Source organism: Ascaphus truei, chromosome 3 (assembly GCF_040206685.1).
Source record: "Ascaphus truei isolate aAscTru1 chromosome 3, aAscTru1.hap1, whole genome shotgun sequence".
In the NCBI taxonomy this organism is placed as follows: Eukaryota; Metazoa; Chordata; class Amphibia; order Anura; family Ascaphidae; genus Ascaphus; species Ascaphus truei.
Genome location: NC_134485.1, coordinates 26,133,509 through 26,151,050, shown reverse-complemented (window position 1 = coordinate 26,151,050; position 17,542 = coordinate 26,133,509). Strand labels below are relative to the sequence as shown.

Genomic DNA, 17,542 nt, shown 5'->3' with positions numbered 1-17,542 from the left:
ATGACATGTAATTCTTGTTTTACTTTTACTTATCAGGACATAATAACAATCATCTGTTACTTAGCAGGTCTTAAAATTAGGTAAATACAACCTCAGATGAACAACAACACATGACATATTACACCGTGTCATGATTTAAACAAAAATGAAGCCATGTGTGAAAAACTAAGTACACCTTTACTGCTTCCATAGGAATTAAGATGCTAAGTAGCAGACAGCTGCTGCTAATCAAATGCCCTTGATTAATTGATTATCAGCAAGTGTGACCACCTCTATAAAATCCAGCGTTTTAGCAGTTTGCTGGTCTGGAGCATTCAGGTGTGTGTCAACAGAATGCCAAGGAGGAAAGACATCAGCAATGATCTTAGAGAAGCAATTGTTGAAGCCCATCAATCTGGGAAGGTTATAAGGCCATTTTCAAACATATTAAAGTCCATCATTCTTCAGTGAGAAAGATTATTCAAAAGTGGAAAACATTCAAGACAATTGCCAATCTTCCCAGGAGTGGACGTCCCAGCAAATTCACCCCAAGGTCAGACCGTGCAATGCTCAGAGAAATTGCAAAAAACCCAAGAGTTACATCTCGGACTCTACAGGCCTCAGTTAGCATGTTAAATGTTAAAGTTCATGACAGTACACACACACACGAAAAAGTACACCCTCTGAATTCTATGGTTTTACATATCAGGACATAACAATCATCTGTTCCTTAGCAGGTCTTAAAATTAGGTAAATACAACCTCTGATAAACAACACAAAATATTGCATAGTGTCATGATTTAACAAAAATAAAGCCAAAATGGAGAAGCCATGTGTGAAAAACAAAGTACACCTTACGATTCAATAGCTTGTAGAAACACCTTTAGCAGCAATAACTTGAAGTAATCGTTTTCTGTATGACTTTAGCAGTCTCTCACATCGTTGTGGAGGAATTTTGGCTCACTCTTCTTTACAACGTTGCTTCAGTTCATTGAGGTTTGTGGGCATTTGTTTATGCACAGCTCTCTTAAGGTCCAGCCACAGCATTTCAATCGGGTTGAGGTCTGGACTTTGACTGGGCTATTGCAACACCTTGATTCTTTTCTTTTTCAGCCATTCCGTTGTAGATTTGATGGTGTGCTTGGGATAATTGTCCTGTTGCATGACCCAATTTCGGCCAAGCTTTAGCTATTGGACAGATGGCCTCACATTTGACTCTAGAATACTTTGGTATACAGAGGAGTTCATGGTCGACTCAATGACTGCAAGGTTCCCAGGTCCTGTGGCTGCAAAACAAGCCCAAATCATCACCCCTCCACCACCGTGCTTGACAGTTGGTATGGGGTGTTTGTGCTGATATGCTGTGTTTGGTTTTCGCCAAACGTGGCGCTGTGCATTATGGCCAAAAATCTCCACTTTGGTCTTGTCTGTCCAAAGAACATTGTTCCAGAAGTTACATAATTACATAGTAGATGAGGTTGAAAAAAGACATAGGTCTATCAAGTTCAACCTATGCTAAATTTAGACAAGTCTTGTGGTTTGTTCAGATGCAAATTTGCAAACCTAAGCCGTGCTGCCATGTTCTTGTTAGAGAGAAGAGGCTTTCTCCCGGCAACCCTTCCAAACAAACCATACTTGTTCAGTCTTTTTCTAATTGTACTATCATGAACTTTAACATTTAACATGCTAACTGAGGCCTGTAGAGTCTGAGATGTAACTCTTGTTTTTTTTTGCAATTTCTCTCCGCATTGCACGGTCTGACCTTGGGGTGAATTTGCTGGGACGTCCACTCCTGGGAAGATTGGCAACTGTCTTGAATGTTTCCACTTTTGAATAATCTTTCTCACTGAAGAATGATGGACTTTAAATTGTTTGTAAATGGCCTTATAACCTTCCCAGATTGATGGGCTGCAGCAATTGCTTCATCATTGCTGATGTCTTTTCTCCTTGGCATAGTGTTAACACACCCCTGAATGCTCCAGACCAGCAAACTGCTAAAACTTCGGCTTTTATAGAGGTGGTCACACTTGCTGATGATCAATTAATCAAGGGCATTTGATTAGCAGCAGCTGTCTGCTACTTAGCATCTTAATTCCTATGGAAGCAGTAAGGGTGTACTTAATTTTTCACACATGGCTTCTCCATTTTGGCTTTATTTTTGTTAAATCATGACACGGTGTAATATGTCATGTGTTGTTGTTCATCTGAGGTTGTATTTACCTAAATTTTAAGACCTGCTAAGGAACAGATGATTGTTATTATGTCCTGATATGTAAAACCATGGAATTCAAAGAGGGTGTACTTTCTTTTTCACACCACTGTATTATCTCCCCATATATCCCACAGTGTACTCTGCGCTTTTACCAGTTTTACTAACTCAGCCAGGTCTGAAGTGCAAAGCTTCTGGCTTAACAATCTGTATCAAATGTAAGAACCAGGAGTACCCAAGGTTATTTCACAGCATAGCCTTCTTTATAGTCACACAATGCATATATCAGCATGCCACAGCATAGCCTTCTTTATAGTCACACAATGCATATATCAGCATGTCACAGCATAGCCTTCTTTATAGTCACACAATGCATATATCAGCATGTCACAGCATAGCCTTCTTTATAGTCACACAATGCATATATCAGCATGCCACAGCATAGCCTTCTTTATAGTCACACAATGCATATATCAGCATGTCACAGCATAGCCTTCTTTATAGTCACACAATGCATATATCAGCATGTCACAGCATAGCCTTCTTTATAGTCACACAATGCATATATCAGCATGTCACAGCATAGCCTTCTTTATAGTCACACAATGCATATATCTTCTGGCTATGCATTACTTTAAGGCCACGTCCATAGAGGGGGTAGCAGTGCTGAGTCGCGCTGACGCTGAGTGTCGCCTGCTGAAGCCTGTGCAATTTCATGCACATGCAGGCGAGCCAGCGGGCGCGATCGGGAGGCGGGGCAGTGACGTCACTGGGCCAATCGCCCGCGACGCACCGACGTCAACGTCACGGCGCCGTGACGTTGACGCTGCTCCGCGCCGATTGGATGTTTTCAGCCGATAGCGCTCTGAAAAACAGCTTGGCTGTCGGCTGAAAAATCCAACTCCTCAGCACGCCTGCGGACGCTCGCGTGAGCCCCCTCTAAAGACTTCCTCATTGAGGATGCCGGGCTCAGCGCGGCGCGTCCGCACGGCTCAGCGCGGCTTCCCGTGCTATGGACGCAGCCTATCCCAGTCTGTGCTGAAAATGCGGGGCAATGTGGCAGGCATAAGCTTATAGGGTTCCATGTTAAAATGGATATAAAGCAACGGGTGACAGTGTGTGTGGTGTATATTACATGTTAAAATAGATAAGAAGCAAAAAAAAGGTGACACGTGTGCTCATTTGCATGTCATTACCCAGAAATCACAGGCTGCAGTGGAAGCACTGTTTGCCAACAGATAAATGGGGAAAGACAGGGTTGTGGACCTGTGTGAGCCATGTGAATATGCTCACGTGCTGTACAACAGATACCAACCACTATGTTCAGGCGCACCAGCCACTAAGCAAAACCCCACACAGACATCACAGTATGCGAAACAGTAGATGTAAGAGAGTGATCACATTTTCAACAAGCATCAGAAAACCGTTCCTCACTAAAATTATAAATCAATGCAAAATGCTAGGCAGTTTATCAAAAATAATACTCATACTGCGTGGCTCCTCAAATGCCTTTCATCGGATAATTAAATAAGCAGCTGTGCACATCTGCAGATTGATAAACATATTTGTAAAATCAGAATAACAATGACAGGATTTGAGCGTTTCAGTGCTACACTGGGAGCAGAATCAGATATCCCACAAGGACTTAACTATTGTGACAATGCAATTATCTACCTACCGTAGTTATGGGGGATTCAGAGAATTATCTACAGTACCTAGTTCAGAGGCGGCCAACTCCAGTCCTCAAGGGCCACCAACAGATCAGGTCATCCCTGCTTCAGCACAGGTGGCTCAATCTTCTACAGCCACCTGTGCTGAAGCAGGGATAGCCTTAAAAACAGGGATATCCTGGTTGGTGGCCCTTGAGGACTGGAGTGGGGGGGGGGGGGCTGATCAAGTTAAACGAGTTACCAGTCTTGTATCCGAGCGCTGCTATTTGTTTTATTTTCCGACTATATCCCACTACACGTGGTATATAAGATGTATAATTTATACAGGCGTGGTTATTCAGGGAGACTCTGTGGGTTCAACCTGTGCAGGACCACTTCCAGGACACTGTTCTTACCACTATAATCTGTGTTTTTCAACCATTTAAGAACCCATTAGAAATGTATTCCCACTCAGGAGCATTTCCATGTATTATTACTTCGCACAGCCACTTATCCAATGTACAGAAAAATGTTTACCGGAGTTGGACATATTTTATTTAGATAAACTAACAGTTTCCGAGATTGTGTATAATGCATAACATTACGCAACAACATTTGTTAACGTTTTTGAATTATTACATTTAAAAAAAAAAAAATGCATCTTTTACTCCAGATTCAGCAAACTCTGTTCTGGTTAAAATTGACTTACATGGTATTTAACGCTGGTTCGGGTGCGTTAACCGTATAGAGACGAAGAAATAACACCCTTGAAGAGTTAAATATTACCCATTATAAAATTGTCTTTAACCCAGGCAGTGCTGAATAAGCCGTGTAACACGGCAGGCATAAGCGCATAGGGTCCATGTTAAAATGGACAAGAAATTGAGTGCTCATTTGCAGGTTAGTACCCAGAATCCCTGGCTGCAGTGGAAGTATTGTACGCAAAGAGATAATGGGGAAAGGCAGCGCTGCAGACCTGTCTGAGATGTGAATGTGCTCACACGTGGTATTTTTATTTGCGGTTTGTAACCTCGCACGAAACACCGCGCTGAAAAAACGCTGCGCCAAGATATTCCCTCAATCAGCTTCAAGTGTAAAACCATTTATAAACCGCAACATCATACAAGACTTGGGAAAGGGAGGAAACAAGCTCATATTTCCTTTCTGATGAGGTTATTTCCCCAATCACAAAATACATCAATATTTGGGTCTCTAAATCCATGTCCTTTAGCGGTGCATTGGCCCTTACAAACACACATTGAAGAGTTCTTGCTGCCGTATCACCACAAACCTTTACAAATCTAGGCCTAACATTTTGTGTAGGGGGAACAAAAAGGTCCGAGGCATCTCCATGGCAACATCAACTATTGTCCCTATATCCCCCCCCGAGTGCATATAATGATATATACTCAGGTGTGCAAAGGTTGTGGTAATGTCTGGCAAAACCCTTCCAACACAATCCATACAGACACCGGGGCTCTAAATATACAGATGTAGCCAGACTTACTGGCGGGGTTGCCACCTCTCCGGGTTTGACCCGGAGACTCCGGGTTACCGTTATCAATCTCCGGGTGGCAGCAGGTTGCGGCGGCGTCTCCGGCATTCGGCGTTATTTTCCTGCAATTCCCCCCTCCAACTGCAGTGAACATGGCTGCGCGGCGTCACAGCAATGCGTAGCGTACGGTTGCCACGGCAACGTGGCGTAATTTGACGCCGCACAGCCACGTTCACTGCAGTTGGAGGGGGAATTGCAGCAGGATGCCGGGAGACACCGCTTTTTTTTAATTCCCCGGGTTGCCCTTCAGCAGAAGGTGCAGCCCTGCTCACTGGGGATGTGGGGGGGCTCTGTGCATCCGAAGGGGACCCCTGCAGCGTTAACCCTTTGCCGACAGTGCAATAACTCCCATACCCGCTCTCTGTTCGCTCCCGTATGAGTGATTGGAGAGGAGGTCAGGGCGTTCCACATACTGTACCCGATCTCCTCCGTTCCACGTGCTGCCTTAACCCGCCTGCAGCTGCACGTCACGGATCCTCTCTGCTCCAGCACCTCATTACGTAGAACAGGGGTGCGCAATCCTCTCTGCCCGCCCCCCTTACCCCCCACCCCCACCACCTTGCTTGGCTCCGGTGACAAATGATGCTGCGGGTCATGTGATGTCACGTGACCCCCGTGGCATCATCTGAAGCTCTATAACTGCACTATAAGCGCACGCGGCGGCGGCGGCAATGCATTTGTTTTCGGGCGACGTCACGTTGCCGTCACTATAAGCGCGGCCTAACGCGTCAGCGACGACCAGTTTCCTGATACATAAACCACATTTGATCTCACGTGGTGCGTACAGTTTCCAAGGAAAAAAACATTTTGAATATGCTAGCCAGGGCCTAGGGAGAATCAACGCAAACCTGACCCCAGCCTGTAACATTTTTATTTGACATCACAATAGCATGAATATTTTTTTTCCCTCGTGAAACTTGCAGCTGTGCTACATAAACAGACACCATGAACAAACAGTGCAAAGTGGCGTATCTCTGCATTTTTGCCACTGCCTCCCCCCGAAGGCATGACCTACATTTCATTGAAACAAAACAGGATAGAATCATCAGTCATTATAGCGTTGGGTTCTATATTATGCTGCTTGGGTGCTATACAGAAATGTATGTATGTCTTTATTTATATAGCGCCTTTAATATACATAGCGCTTTCACAGCAGTAATACACGTCACAATCATATAAATAACAAATAATACAAAGAACACATAATGGGAATAAGCGCTTCAGTCATAAAAGCAACATTTAGGAAAAGGAGTCCCTGCTCCGAAGAGCTTACAATCTAATTGGTAGGTAGGAAGAACGTAGAGACAGTAGGAAGGCGTAAGTGTGTCTGCAAAGGGCCAAGGTTTATTATCTATGAGGTGTTAATTATCAGCCATGGAGCAGCTCATATGCTTCCTTAAGTAGGTGTGTTTTAAGGTGGGTCTTCAAGGTGGATAGAGAGGGTGCTAGTCGGGTATTGAGGGAAACGGCATTCCAGAGGTGTGGAAAATCAGAAAATGTGTTAATGTAGCTTGCTATACATTATATATGAACCACGTTTATTTATTTTTATAGAACAATAACTGACATTCATATTTATGGAGACATTTTTCACAATGGTTCCAATGTAAATCTACGAGTCTACTGGTTACAATTTGTGAAATCCTTACTTTCCTGCCGTTCTGTACATTTAAAATGGAGAGTTCTGGGAGAATTTATTGTGCTTTAACAATTTAGAGCATGGGGGGGGGGGGGGGGGGGGGAGGGGGGAGAGCAACTCCAGTCCTCAAGGGCCACCAACAGGTCAGATTTTCAGGATATCATTGCTTCAGGATAGGTGGCTCAACGTCTGAGCCATTGATTGAGTCACCTGTGCTGAAGCAGAGATATACTGAAAAACCTGACCTGTTGGTGGCTCTTGAGCACTGGAGTTCCCTCCCTGCCCCCCCCTGCTTTTGATACCCAAGATCTGCATTAACTTTACAAAGTCCCATTAGAAACTTACTGTTGACTAGATTTGGAGGGGGAAATGAAAGCACCGTCTAGATCAGCGTTTCCCAAATGGTGGGGTCGCGACCCGGCACCGGGCCACGGCACCAAAATTGCCGGGTCGCAGCGAGGCTGGCCGCGCGGTGTCTCCCCCCCGCCCCCCCCCCCCCCACGCTCGAGTTAAAAAAAATGGCAGCGATTCCCCCCGCGGTCCCGCGCGCATGCGCAGGGCAAGCAGGGCCCGCTCCCTTCCTCCCCCCCCCCCGCTCCCAACGTGGGACGGAGCAGGAATTCCTCTGCGGCCCGCTTCCTCCCGCGACCCGCTTCCAGAGCTCACCTCCCGTGGCACCTCCTCCCGAGCCCACCTCCAGTGGCACCCTCTCCCGAGCCCACCTCCCGTGGCACCCCCTCCCGAGCCCATCTCCCGTGCCACCCCCTCCCGAACTCACCTCCCGTGCCACCCCCTCCCGAGCTCACCTCCCGTGGCACCCCCTCCGAGCTCACCTCCCGTGCCACCCCCTCCCGAGCTCACCTCCTGTGCCACCCCCTCCCGAGCTCACCTCCCGTGGCCCCCCTTCCCGAGCCCACCTCCCGTGCCCCCAAGCCCACCTCCCGTCCCGGGCAGCAGGGGATATCGGGGGCAGCAGGGGATATCGGGGGCAGCAGGGGATATCGGGGGCAGCAGGGGAAAGCGTCCGGCGGCAAGGTAAGTTACCCCACCCAGTCACTGTCAAGTGTCACTGTCACCCACCCAGTCACTGTCAACCCCCAGTTACTGTCACCCAAAGTCACTGTCACCCAGTCACTGTCACCCACCCACCCACTGTCACCCACCCAGTCACTGTCACTCACCCACCCACCCAGTCACTGTCACCCACCCAGTCATTGTCACCCACCCAGTCACTGTCACCCACCCACCCAGTCACTGTCAAGTCACTGTCACCCACCCAGTCACTGTCAAACCCAGTCACTGTCACCCACCCACCCAGTCACTGTCACCCACCCAGTCACTGTCACCCACCCACCCAGTCACTGTCAAGTCACTGTCACCCACCCAGTCACTGTCACCCACCCACCCAATCACTGTCACCCACCCAGTCACTGTCACCCACCCACCCAGTCACTGTCAAGTCACTGTCACCCACCCAGTCACTGTCAAACCCAGTCACTGTCACCCACCCACCCAGTCACTGTCACCCACCCACCCAGTCACTGTCACCCACCCACCCAGTCACTGTCACCCACCCACCCAGTCACTGTCAAGTCACTGTCACCCACCCAGTCACTGTCAAACCCAGTCACTGTCACCCACCCACCCAGTCACTGTCACCCACCCAGTCATTGTCACCCACCCAGTCACTGTCACCCACCCACCCAGTCACTGTCAAGTCACTGTCACCCACCCAGTCACTGTCAAACCCAGTCACTGTCACCCACCCAGTCACTGTCACCCACCCAGTCACTGTCACCCACCCAGTCACTGTCACCCACCCACCCACCCAATCACTGTCACCCACCCAGTCATTGTCACTGTCACCCACCCAGTCACTGTCAAACCCAGTCACTGTCACCCACCCAGTCACTGTCACCCACCCACCCAGTCACTGTCAAAGTCACTGTCACCCACCCAGTCACTGTCACCCACCCAGTCACTGTCACCCACCCAGTCACTCACCCACCCAGTCACTGCCTCCCACCCAAGTGTCCCAGTCCCCCCTCCCAGTCCCAGTCCCCCATCCCCCCCAGCCCCCCACCCAGTCCCCCTCCCCCCCTAGTTCCCCCCCTCCCACCCACCCAGCCCCCCCCTCCTCCCACCCACCTAGTCCCCCCCTCCTCCCACCCACCCAGTCCCTGGCCCCCCCTCCAGTCACTCACATCCGTCATTGCCTGTAATTCACTGTTTGTGTCTGTGTGCGTATAGGGGAGAGCGAGTGTGTGTATGTGTGTGTGTGTATGTATCTGTATCAGTGTCTGTGTGTGTATATATCAGTGTGTGTGTGTGTGTATCAGTATCAGTGTGTGTGTGTGTGTGTATTAGTGTCTGTGTATCAGTGTCTGTGTGTATCAGTGTGTGTGTATCAGTGTGTGTGTATCAGTGTCTGTGTGTGTGTGTGTATCAGTGTCTGTGTGTGTGTGTGTGTATCAGTGTCTGTGTGTGTGTGTAGCAGTGTCTCTGTGTGTGTATCAGTGTGTGTGTGTGTGTAGCCGTGTCTCTGAGTGGCTGCGTGTGTGTGTATCAGTGGCTGTGTGTGTGTCAGTGGCTGCGTGTGTCAGTGGCTGTGTGTGTGTATAAGTGGCTGTGTGTGTCTGTGCAGGCCCTATAGGCCAGTATAGGCGATAAAAATTTTAGTGGGTCACGAAGGAAAAGTTCAAAAATAACCGGGTCACGGAAAAAAGTTTGGGAAACCCTGGTCTAGATCACTGTGGTGGCTTTTCATAAAGTAACTAACATATCTTATGAAGCAGGGGGGGGGGGGGGGGGGAACCCACTATGGCTGCCATTTTTAAGTGGACCTGCAAATTATATTGCTATGTTTTTACGCCAGTACATGTACTTCTCCATAATATAAAATAAAGGCATCTGATCGTGATTAAAAAAAAAAAGCAAAGGCAAAGTAAATAAAGGGGTGTGCAAGATACAGCACCGTTTAGTATATATGGTCAAAAGGTGTCTGTCATAGCTCACATTCTACAATAACGTTCAGATACAATAAAATCACTACAATTGTACCTAGCACAGAAATGGGAAGAGAGACCATATACACACAGCACTGCTAAGAAAGGATGTGGCTTAGGGGCTAATCCACCAAAGCAGTAGTTGGGGATTTATGTCCAAAAAAATCATCCCTATTGAAGTAAATAGGTGTTTTTGGAATTAAAAAAAAAAAAAAAAAAAAAAAAAAAGGCCCAAACACCCGCTTTGGTGGATAAAGAATAGGGCCTTTCAGGATTAGCACAGGGCCTGTATTTGGGATTTTACCTTGACATGGTGGGAAGGCTTTTCATTATTTTTTTTAGACCAAATATGCAACTAAAATCTATCTTTTCGGTAAGAAATCTGAAAGATTTACTGATATTGCTTTGCAGGCCTGGAGTGAAAATCTATACTTCGTGTCACCGAACTAATCAATGTATTCTAAAGAAAAGGGGATATATTGAAAGCAGGTGAGTAACTTAAGGATGTGCCGTGTTCACCAAAAAAAAAAAAAAAAACTACCGCGTCTGTACAATAATCTAACAATGCTAAAGAACTGGAACAAATGGAAGCACTTGTCATTTTACAATTACACGGATACAGTACATAGCTATTTACCGGGCGAGCCGGGCAAATTAGGTACTTGTTCAGCTTTAAGTAACTGGTAGCCGTATAAATAAGGGACTTGCTCAGCCTTCTCTAATCGTCAGCAGAATACATTGGAAAGACTGGATAAGTCCAGCCCTTACCCTCCTAATCTGCCTGCCTAACCAACACTGTCAGAGACCTTATCTGGTAGGAAATCATTGCCGGCTAAATAAGGGAGAAGGTTATAGAGCTGGATAAATAAGACACTTATAAATGCAAAATGTCCCTGTTGATATTAGTTAGTGTCGCCTTGTTTCTGCTCGAGGATAGTAAGAGATACAGCACTGGAACAACAGGTGTGTGTAGTATGAGTCTGTCAATTCAACACCCTCAGTGATTGAATAAACAAGTCACTCTAGTCTACAACATCATCAGATGTCCAGCTCATACATCATTTGTGTACAATGGCCAAACTCAGTCACCCTAGTCTCCCGGATACAAACTTGGGCTGAAACCAGTGGCAACGAAACACACCAGCTTCATCATGGGCAGGAAAGCTACAGGAGGGGTTTGCAGATCTTTGACTTTGGTAAACCTTCCCCTCCACAAGAAGCAAACTCATTTTAATACATCAGTTTTTCTATCATGCAGAACAGCTGCTCCCCAAAACGTAGCGATCATGATGTAAATGCAAGACCCTTAACTCATATCCCCCCAATATCCTTACATTTGACAGAGGTTTTCCAGGTACATTTACTTCCAACATAAACATATGGCAGAGTTTTTGACACTTGCCTAAAGATGGTGACAGATGCGGAACTTAGAACACCTCAAAATAATATCTGCAGAATGTAACCCCTGCCTATCTCCTATCTATAAAGCTCATACACATATACTGTGAAAATACCTCTCTTAGGGGTTTTTTAAATGTAGCCACTATCAGCTGATAACTGCTAAGTGAATTGCTTTAGCAATCAATCGTGGCCATCACATTTTATAGAATAAACACCTTTAGCCTCAATTTACCATCCAAATCCCCTTCATACATATACCCTTTCATATTTCACATCTTCATGGCATTTTGTGAAGTCTGCACCGTCACATACTATCAATTACATAACCACCAGTAAAATCAAAACGCAACTTTTGCTCTTGGATCCCCAAATCTCCCTTATTAGGGGCCCTGGATCTTAGCAGCTTTGTGCACTTCCATACTCCCCTATACACACACCACACTCAGGGGCATGTGTATTAAGGCAAAAGTAGAGCAATTCTGGGGCAAATTAACTGCTCCCGAATAACACCCCATTTGCCTTGATGTGAGACCCCCACAGTGAGGATGCAGCTTCCCTCCCTGTCATTACATGCAGCCGAAGAAGACACCCAGTATACAGGCCCCAGCCCGGATATACACTGCACCTCCCTCCCGGGAACAAGCATTAAACCTCACCCTGCACCGGCCGTCGTGGAACACGCTGGCGTCCAGGTTGCACCCTATTAAAGCCGAGGGCAGTGCGTGGAGGGCGATGTCTTCCATGTTGATGTCCAGGAAATCCCAGTCGTTGGCAGCCTGCGGTCCCCTCTCCGCCTGGGATCCGAGGGGCTGAGCAGCAGGAGGGCACCCACCGATCTGTGCCGGAGACCCCCTCAGTGTCTTATCCATGTTGCAGAAACCAATAGAGAGAAGAAAAAAAAAAAAAAGGGGGGGGGGGGGGGGACACAAAGAAAAGCAAAATCACAATAAATTCATCACTGGGGAGGGGGACTAATGCTGGCTGCTGCTTATGTAGCATTCATCTGCATCTGTCTTTGCTCATGGTTATTTGCTATGTGGGAAGGTGGTGCGCCTCCCTGACATTACAGCAGGGTCCTTACAATGGCAGCCGGGGGTACACACGCTCAGTGGTCCTCCTCTCGCAGAACCTTCCGTCCCTGGCTCAGCTGCAGATACAATGTATCAAGTTGCACGGCCAGTGACGTCACCGCTCACACAGTGACTGGTGTCTGGGGCAGCAGCGACATCTGGTGGCGGGTTGGCGGCATTGCTTGCGGCACTGATGGGATCCCAGTGATGCAGAGGGGTGCTGTGCTGTATAAGCGATGCCTTGGCGTGCTAACGAAAGCTGCGGGTAACCCCACAGACTTAGCATATTGTATTGTATGTCTTTATTTATGTAGCGCCAAAAGTGTAGTCAACGCTTCACAAAGAATACAGTACTGGGAATTATAATTATACAATAAGCGCTGCAAAATCAGACACTAGGAAAGGAAATCTCTGCCCCGAAGAACTTACAATCTAAGAGATTTAATGGGAAATTTACAGAGACAGCAGGTGAGGGAATAAGTGCTGTACTGTTTATCTTCGTACAATTACACTTTTCAATCAGCACTTGTAGTGGAATGGCTACATCAGGGGGGCCTCAAACCAGGCCAGGTTTTATAGATCTCCCTGCTTCAGCACAGGTGGCTCAATCAGTCCTTGCGTCAGCACAAGTGGCAAGTAGAACAGCAAATCCCTAACCCATTCAGTGCCCTAACGGCGTTCGGTGTACGTCCCTACAAGTGCCACCCGTGGGGATCCTTATGACGTACCCCTTACGTCATTTCCCCTTGCTCGTTTTTTTTAGGGGCTGTACGCGGTCGGCGCACCAACGCTTACCGCACATCCGGCCCAACGGCCAGAAAAGAAGCTGCGTCCCGTGAGCGCTCGGAACAGCGGTCCCGTGATGCGGAACCGCCGGAGGGCTGGTGGCCACGGAAGTAGCACGACCCCTCCCCCTGCCCTTAAAGGGTTAAAGCAGCAATCCGCTCCGGAAGCCTACACGAGTAAACCTGATATAGTATTGGCATCTTCTTATATCGTCCTGTTTTCCTAATCTGTAGTTTCTGAGGTTACACTACCTAGACACTTAGTATTTCTAATGCTTATATCTCGTGAATGGAGAATCAGATGGTAAATAAAACCCAGTGCTGGAAATCAGCATAGACTGGGGCTTTAAGGCAGGGGTACACAAACTTTTTAAGTTGCACCCACCCTCCGCTGCCTTCTTACCTGCTCTCCGGCATCTCCTCATCTCTGCCACGACGCAGCGTCATATGACGTTGCGTTGACATGGCAACGCGTCGCCATTGAACGCTGTGTTGTCATGGTGACGCGCCGTCGCTACCAGAAGGCACAAGAGAAGCCGGAGAGAAGGTAAGAGGCAGTTACAGAGGCCCCGCGCTCTCCCCCAGCAATCCATTTAAATGTTGTAAGGAAGAGCGCGAGGCGCGTGTCTGCGCCCCTCAGTTTGTGCATCCCTGCTTTAAAGCCACACAGCTGCAAAACCGGGTAAACACTTGTATGTAAAGCAGCATAGGATTTAGGAAGAAAAACAACAAACACTGAAGCCAAATAAAGTATTTCTGTGGTCAATCAGATGCTGTTTCTTACGCCGATGTGGCAGATGGGCGATTTTGAGACTTTGATATATACTGTAATGTTTGTTGTAGCAAAATGTATCAAAAGTCATTTAGCAAGTCAGTTTATGAAGTATCTGTAGATGGCACTGAGGGGAAGGGGGTTTATTTAAATATCTCCCTACTGCAAATATGAGGCAGGAAAGTTGCACCCTATTTAATGAAGAAAAAAAAGATCCAATTGAGAGTATTGTTTTTCTGACAAGGATAACTTCCAATGAGGGAATATGCGCGAAGCGCCAATCGTTCAGGTCACTGGCAGCAAACGCTGATCACGCTCTGAAATTCCTGATAGGAACGGTGTGAATCCTCCCCTCAATGCACCAAGGTTTGTGCTGCTTATGAGTAACTGGAGGAGTGGGTATTTGGGGCAACAGGGGAAGGGAGGGAAGGAGGAATAACACGGTGCACAATGCACCTATATGTATATTTATCAAGTGCAATAAAATACATCTGTAAAGTCAGAGGGGGCGGGGCGTAATATTAGTAACAATATTTATTAAGCGGTGCTATTGCATAAGACAGTGTTTTTCCACCAGGGTTCTTAGGAACCCTTGGGTTCCCCAGGCATCCCTACAGGGTTCCCTACAATTGTTAGATCATTTGAACATTGTATGAAATACGGTAGAATTGTGTAAAATGTCAAATGTAAGGGTGTTATGGTTTACAAGCAGGTTCTTCAGAGTTCTTGCAGGGGTCCTCACTGTGAGTCCTGTAAATAGGTGTGTGTGTATAGTCATGTGTATTAAGATGTGCCATGTCAACCTTTGTTGTTTTCAGTTAGTAACGTGCCCCTCTACGATAGCGTCTGTTAAAGGAACGGGAACGTTGCGTGAGAGGGATGCCACTTGTCCTGGTCTCATAAGGTTTCCTACCGCTGCCTGACCGCACACAGTCCTTACCGGGTTGCCTAAACTGCAGCCTGTGTTCATATAAAGCTTGCCTGTGTATCCTAGCCTCCCTGCAAGTGATCGCCACTATATCCTTTATGATGGACCCTCAAGTTATGCACCTTCCCTGAATAGGAGTGAGAACTACCAGGGAATGAAGTCCAGAGCACTAAGGTTTGCCACATGTTCTGTCCATCCAGAGGCACCGTTTATCAACGCTGTGAAGTGTTTTAGACGGCTCCCAATAAAGCACCCTTTTTGTTTTATAACAGTACCTGGCACCCATCTTCTTCCTGTCCCTTCATCCACGCCCAGCCTGCCCAACCCAGCCCCCTGAAAAGGCCTGAGAGACTGAGCAATGCCAATGCCTTTAGAGCCAGGTAAGGAGGGTTAAATATTAATCTCCCAAACTAACTTTTTTGACATTAAAAGTGCATATTTTGATTCATTTTCAACATGTATCCTGAAATTTGTTCAGCTTATTTCAACATCAGCATGTGATTTATTTATTCCTTTTTTAACAAATTCTATAAATTGTTGCTGTAGAATTTCACTGTGTATTTTTCTCTCCTACACACCTTTCTCCGTCAAATGTTACACAGGGGGTCAACCACGCATTAATGGCGCCGCTGCCTGTGAAGGTGACGCATGCTCATTTGGTTCTGCTGTTAACAGCCTCCTGTGTCCAGATACTGACTGGACATTGTCTGTCCAGACCCTTTCAATGCTGTGACTTTGTTTCTTCTTCGGCTGCTGTAATTGTATACCATTCTTCCTCTTGTCCCTTTTGCCTCTTCTCTGTCTTTTGTAACTGTCCCATTAAGTCAATGCCCCCTCCTATCTGATACAAATCTGTCAGCTATTTGTAAGAAGATTAACGAGCACATTTTCTCTTGCTTGTGATTAATCAATGTTGTAACAGTGGTAACGATTTATTGAATTGAGAACTTTGCCTTTGCTACCCTGGCAAAGAAGGCAGTGGGTAATAGGCCCACACGAAGGAGAAGGGAGTATGAAAAGGAATATATTTTTATTTTTGTCACTAGCAAAAACTGGGAAATGTCTGCTATTTAAAGGCATAGCTCAGCTGAGATGAGTTAATTGGCCTGCTGCAGCGTGGGACATTGAAAGCCAGGACCAGCGTTGCTACTCCCCCCACACGACAATCACAGGTGTAATCCTCCTTGCCCGGTTCTTAAGGAGTACATGGCTGTGCTCAGTGTCTCATACCTTTTCAGGGTGCTGGATCCGTGCAGGATGGGTGTGGATATGCAGATAGAACAAGGATGGGTGTCAGGAACTTTAATAGTGCACACAAAGAGCTTTATTCACATTGCTAATGCTACACATACTGTACAAAGGCAGACTTCAGATAGACATTAAAGCTGCAGTTCAGTTAATATCCTGCATGTGTGTTTTTTTTAATAAATCAGTTCTGTAGTAAGAAAAAATACTTTTAGCATTTTCTGTTTTTAAAAAAAAACAACTTTGAAAGACCAATTTTCTTGTATTCTATTTTAACAGCCATTTGCTAAGGCACTGCCCCTTCATGTCCTGTCACAAGCCCTGGCACACACCTTTGTCAGCCCTGCCCTCCCTCAAGCACATGTCAGTGCAGGAGTGCTCATGAATATTCATGAGCTTCCACTGACAGACAAGCAAAATATAAACAGATCCCTTCACTAATTATGTCACCAAATTTCGACCTATCAATACATGGAGAACGAATTGACCTGCAGCTATACAGTTCTTTAGGTAATCAGAGATTGCACACATGAAACTATTGAAGTAAAAAAATACATTTAAAAAAATAAATAAATAAATAAAAGACTGAACTGCAGCTTTAACTGGTGTCAAACAATATAGTTACTCTGTACTTTTTCCCTTGGTAGCAGGGCCGTCTTAACAGCATATACTGGGCCCTGCCGCCGGCACAGCGGATTCTCTGCAGCACCAAGTCACCATACCCCACCACCGGACGCTACCCTGTGTTTTTAATAAAACAGGTTTATAATGATACCATGCCCTTACCCAGGGTCTTCTTGTAAGTTTTCACTGCTTACCACATATGCGGGGGTTTTTTTTTGCATGATAATACAACTGAGACATTTCCTGCAAGCCTATTTGGAGTGGTCTACTTTTTTGTGTGTGTGTTGATTCAAGCAATTGCATCTTTCACTAGATTTTTTGTGTTATCTACTGCACGTCACTATGGGCACCTCTCTCCTTCATTTAGTTGGAGTAGTTTTAGTGGACTGTGTGTATATTTACTTGAGCACTCTTCTTGTGAGAGATGTGGTTACCTGCAGCATTTAGCTTTGAGGGTTATATTGTGTTTAGTATAGGTACCGTATATTCACACATTGTGATGGGGGGGAGGGGGTGCCGGCGGGATAACGGAGCCACTGCCGCACTTACCAGGTAGACGGAAGATTGGTCTCAGGAATGGAGCAGCAGCAGGCAGCTTCTCCTTCACTTCTCCAAACGCTTGATGCAGTGACGCCAGGGTTCCACTCCACAGCGCTTGCGCAGCAGGGCTAGGCATACTCT

The 17,542-nt window shown here is 46.6% G+C and overlaps 1 protein-coding gene across 2 annotated transcripts in view; it reads right to left on the bottom strand.

The window, feature by feature from the left end:
* The window catches only part of RCAN1 (regulator of calcineurin 1), a 125,616-nt gene extending 112,994 nt beyond the window's left edge, over nt 1–12,622 (bottom strand). Inside the window, exons 1-2 of one of the 2 annotated variants that reach the window (XM_075593816.1) lie at nt 12,519–12,622; nt 12,094–12,297 (exon numbers count right to left, since the gene is read on the bottom strand). In XM_075593816.1, the coding sequence (XP_075449931.1) occupies nt 12,094–12,180 (87 nt within the window). In that variant the 5' untranslated portion in view covers nt 12,181–12,297; nt 12,519–12,622. Of the gene's footprint in view, nt 1–12,093 lie in introns of both variants that reach the window. The other variant, XM_075593814.1, reaches the window with a different exon arrangement.
* Between the last annotated feature and the right edge of the window lie 4,920 nt (nt 12,623–17,542).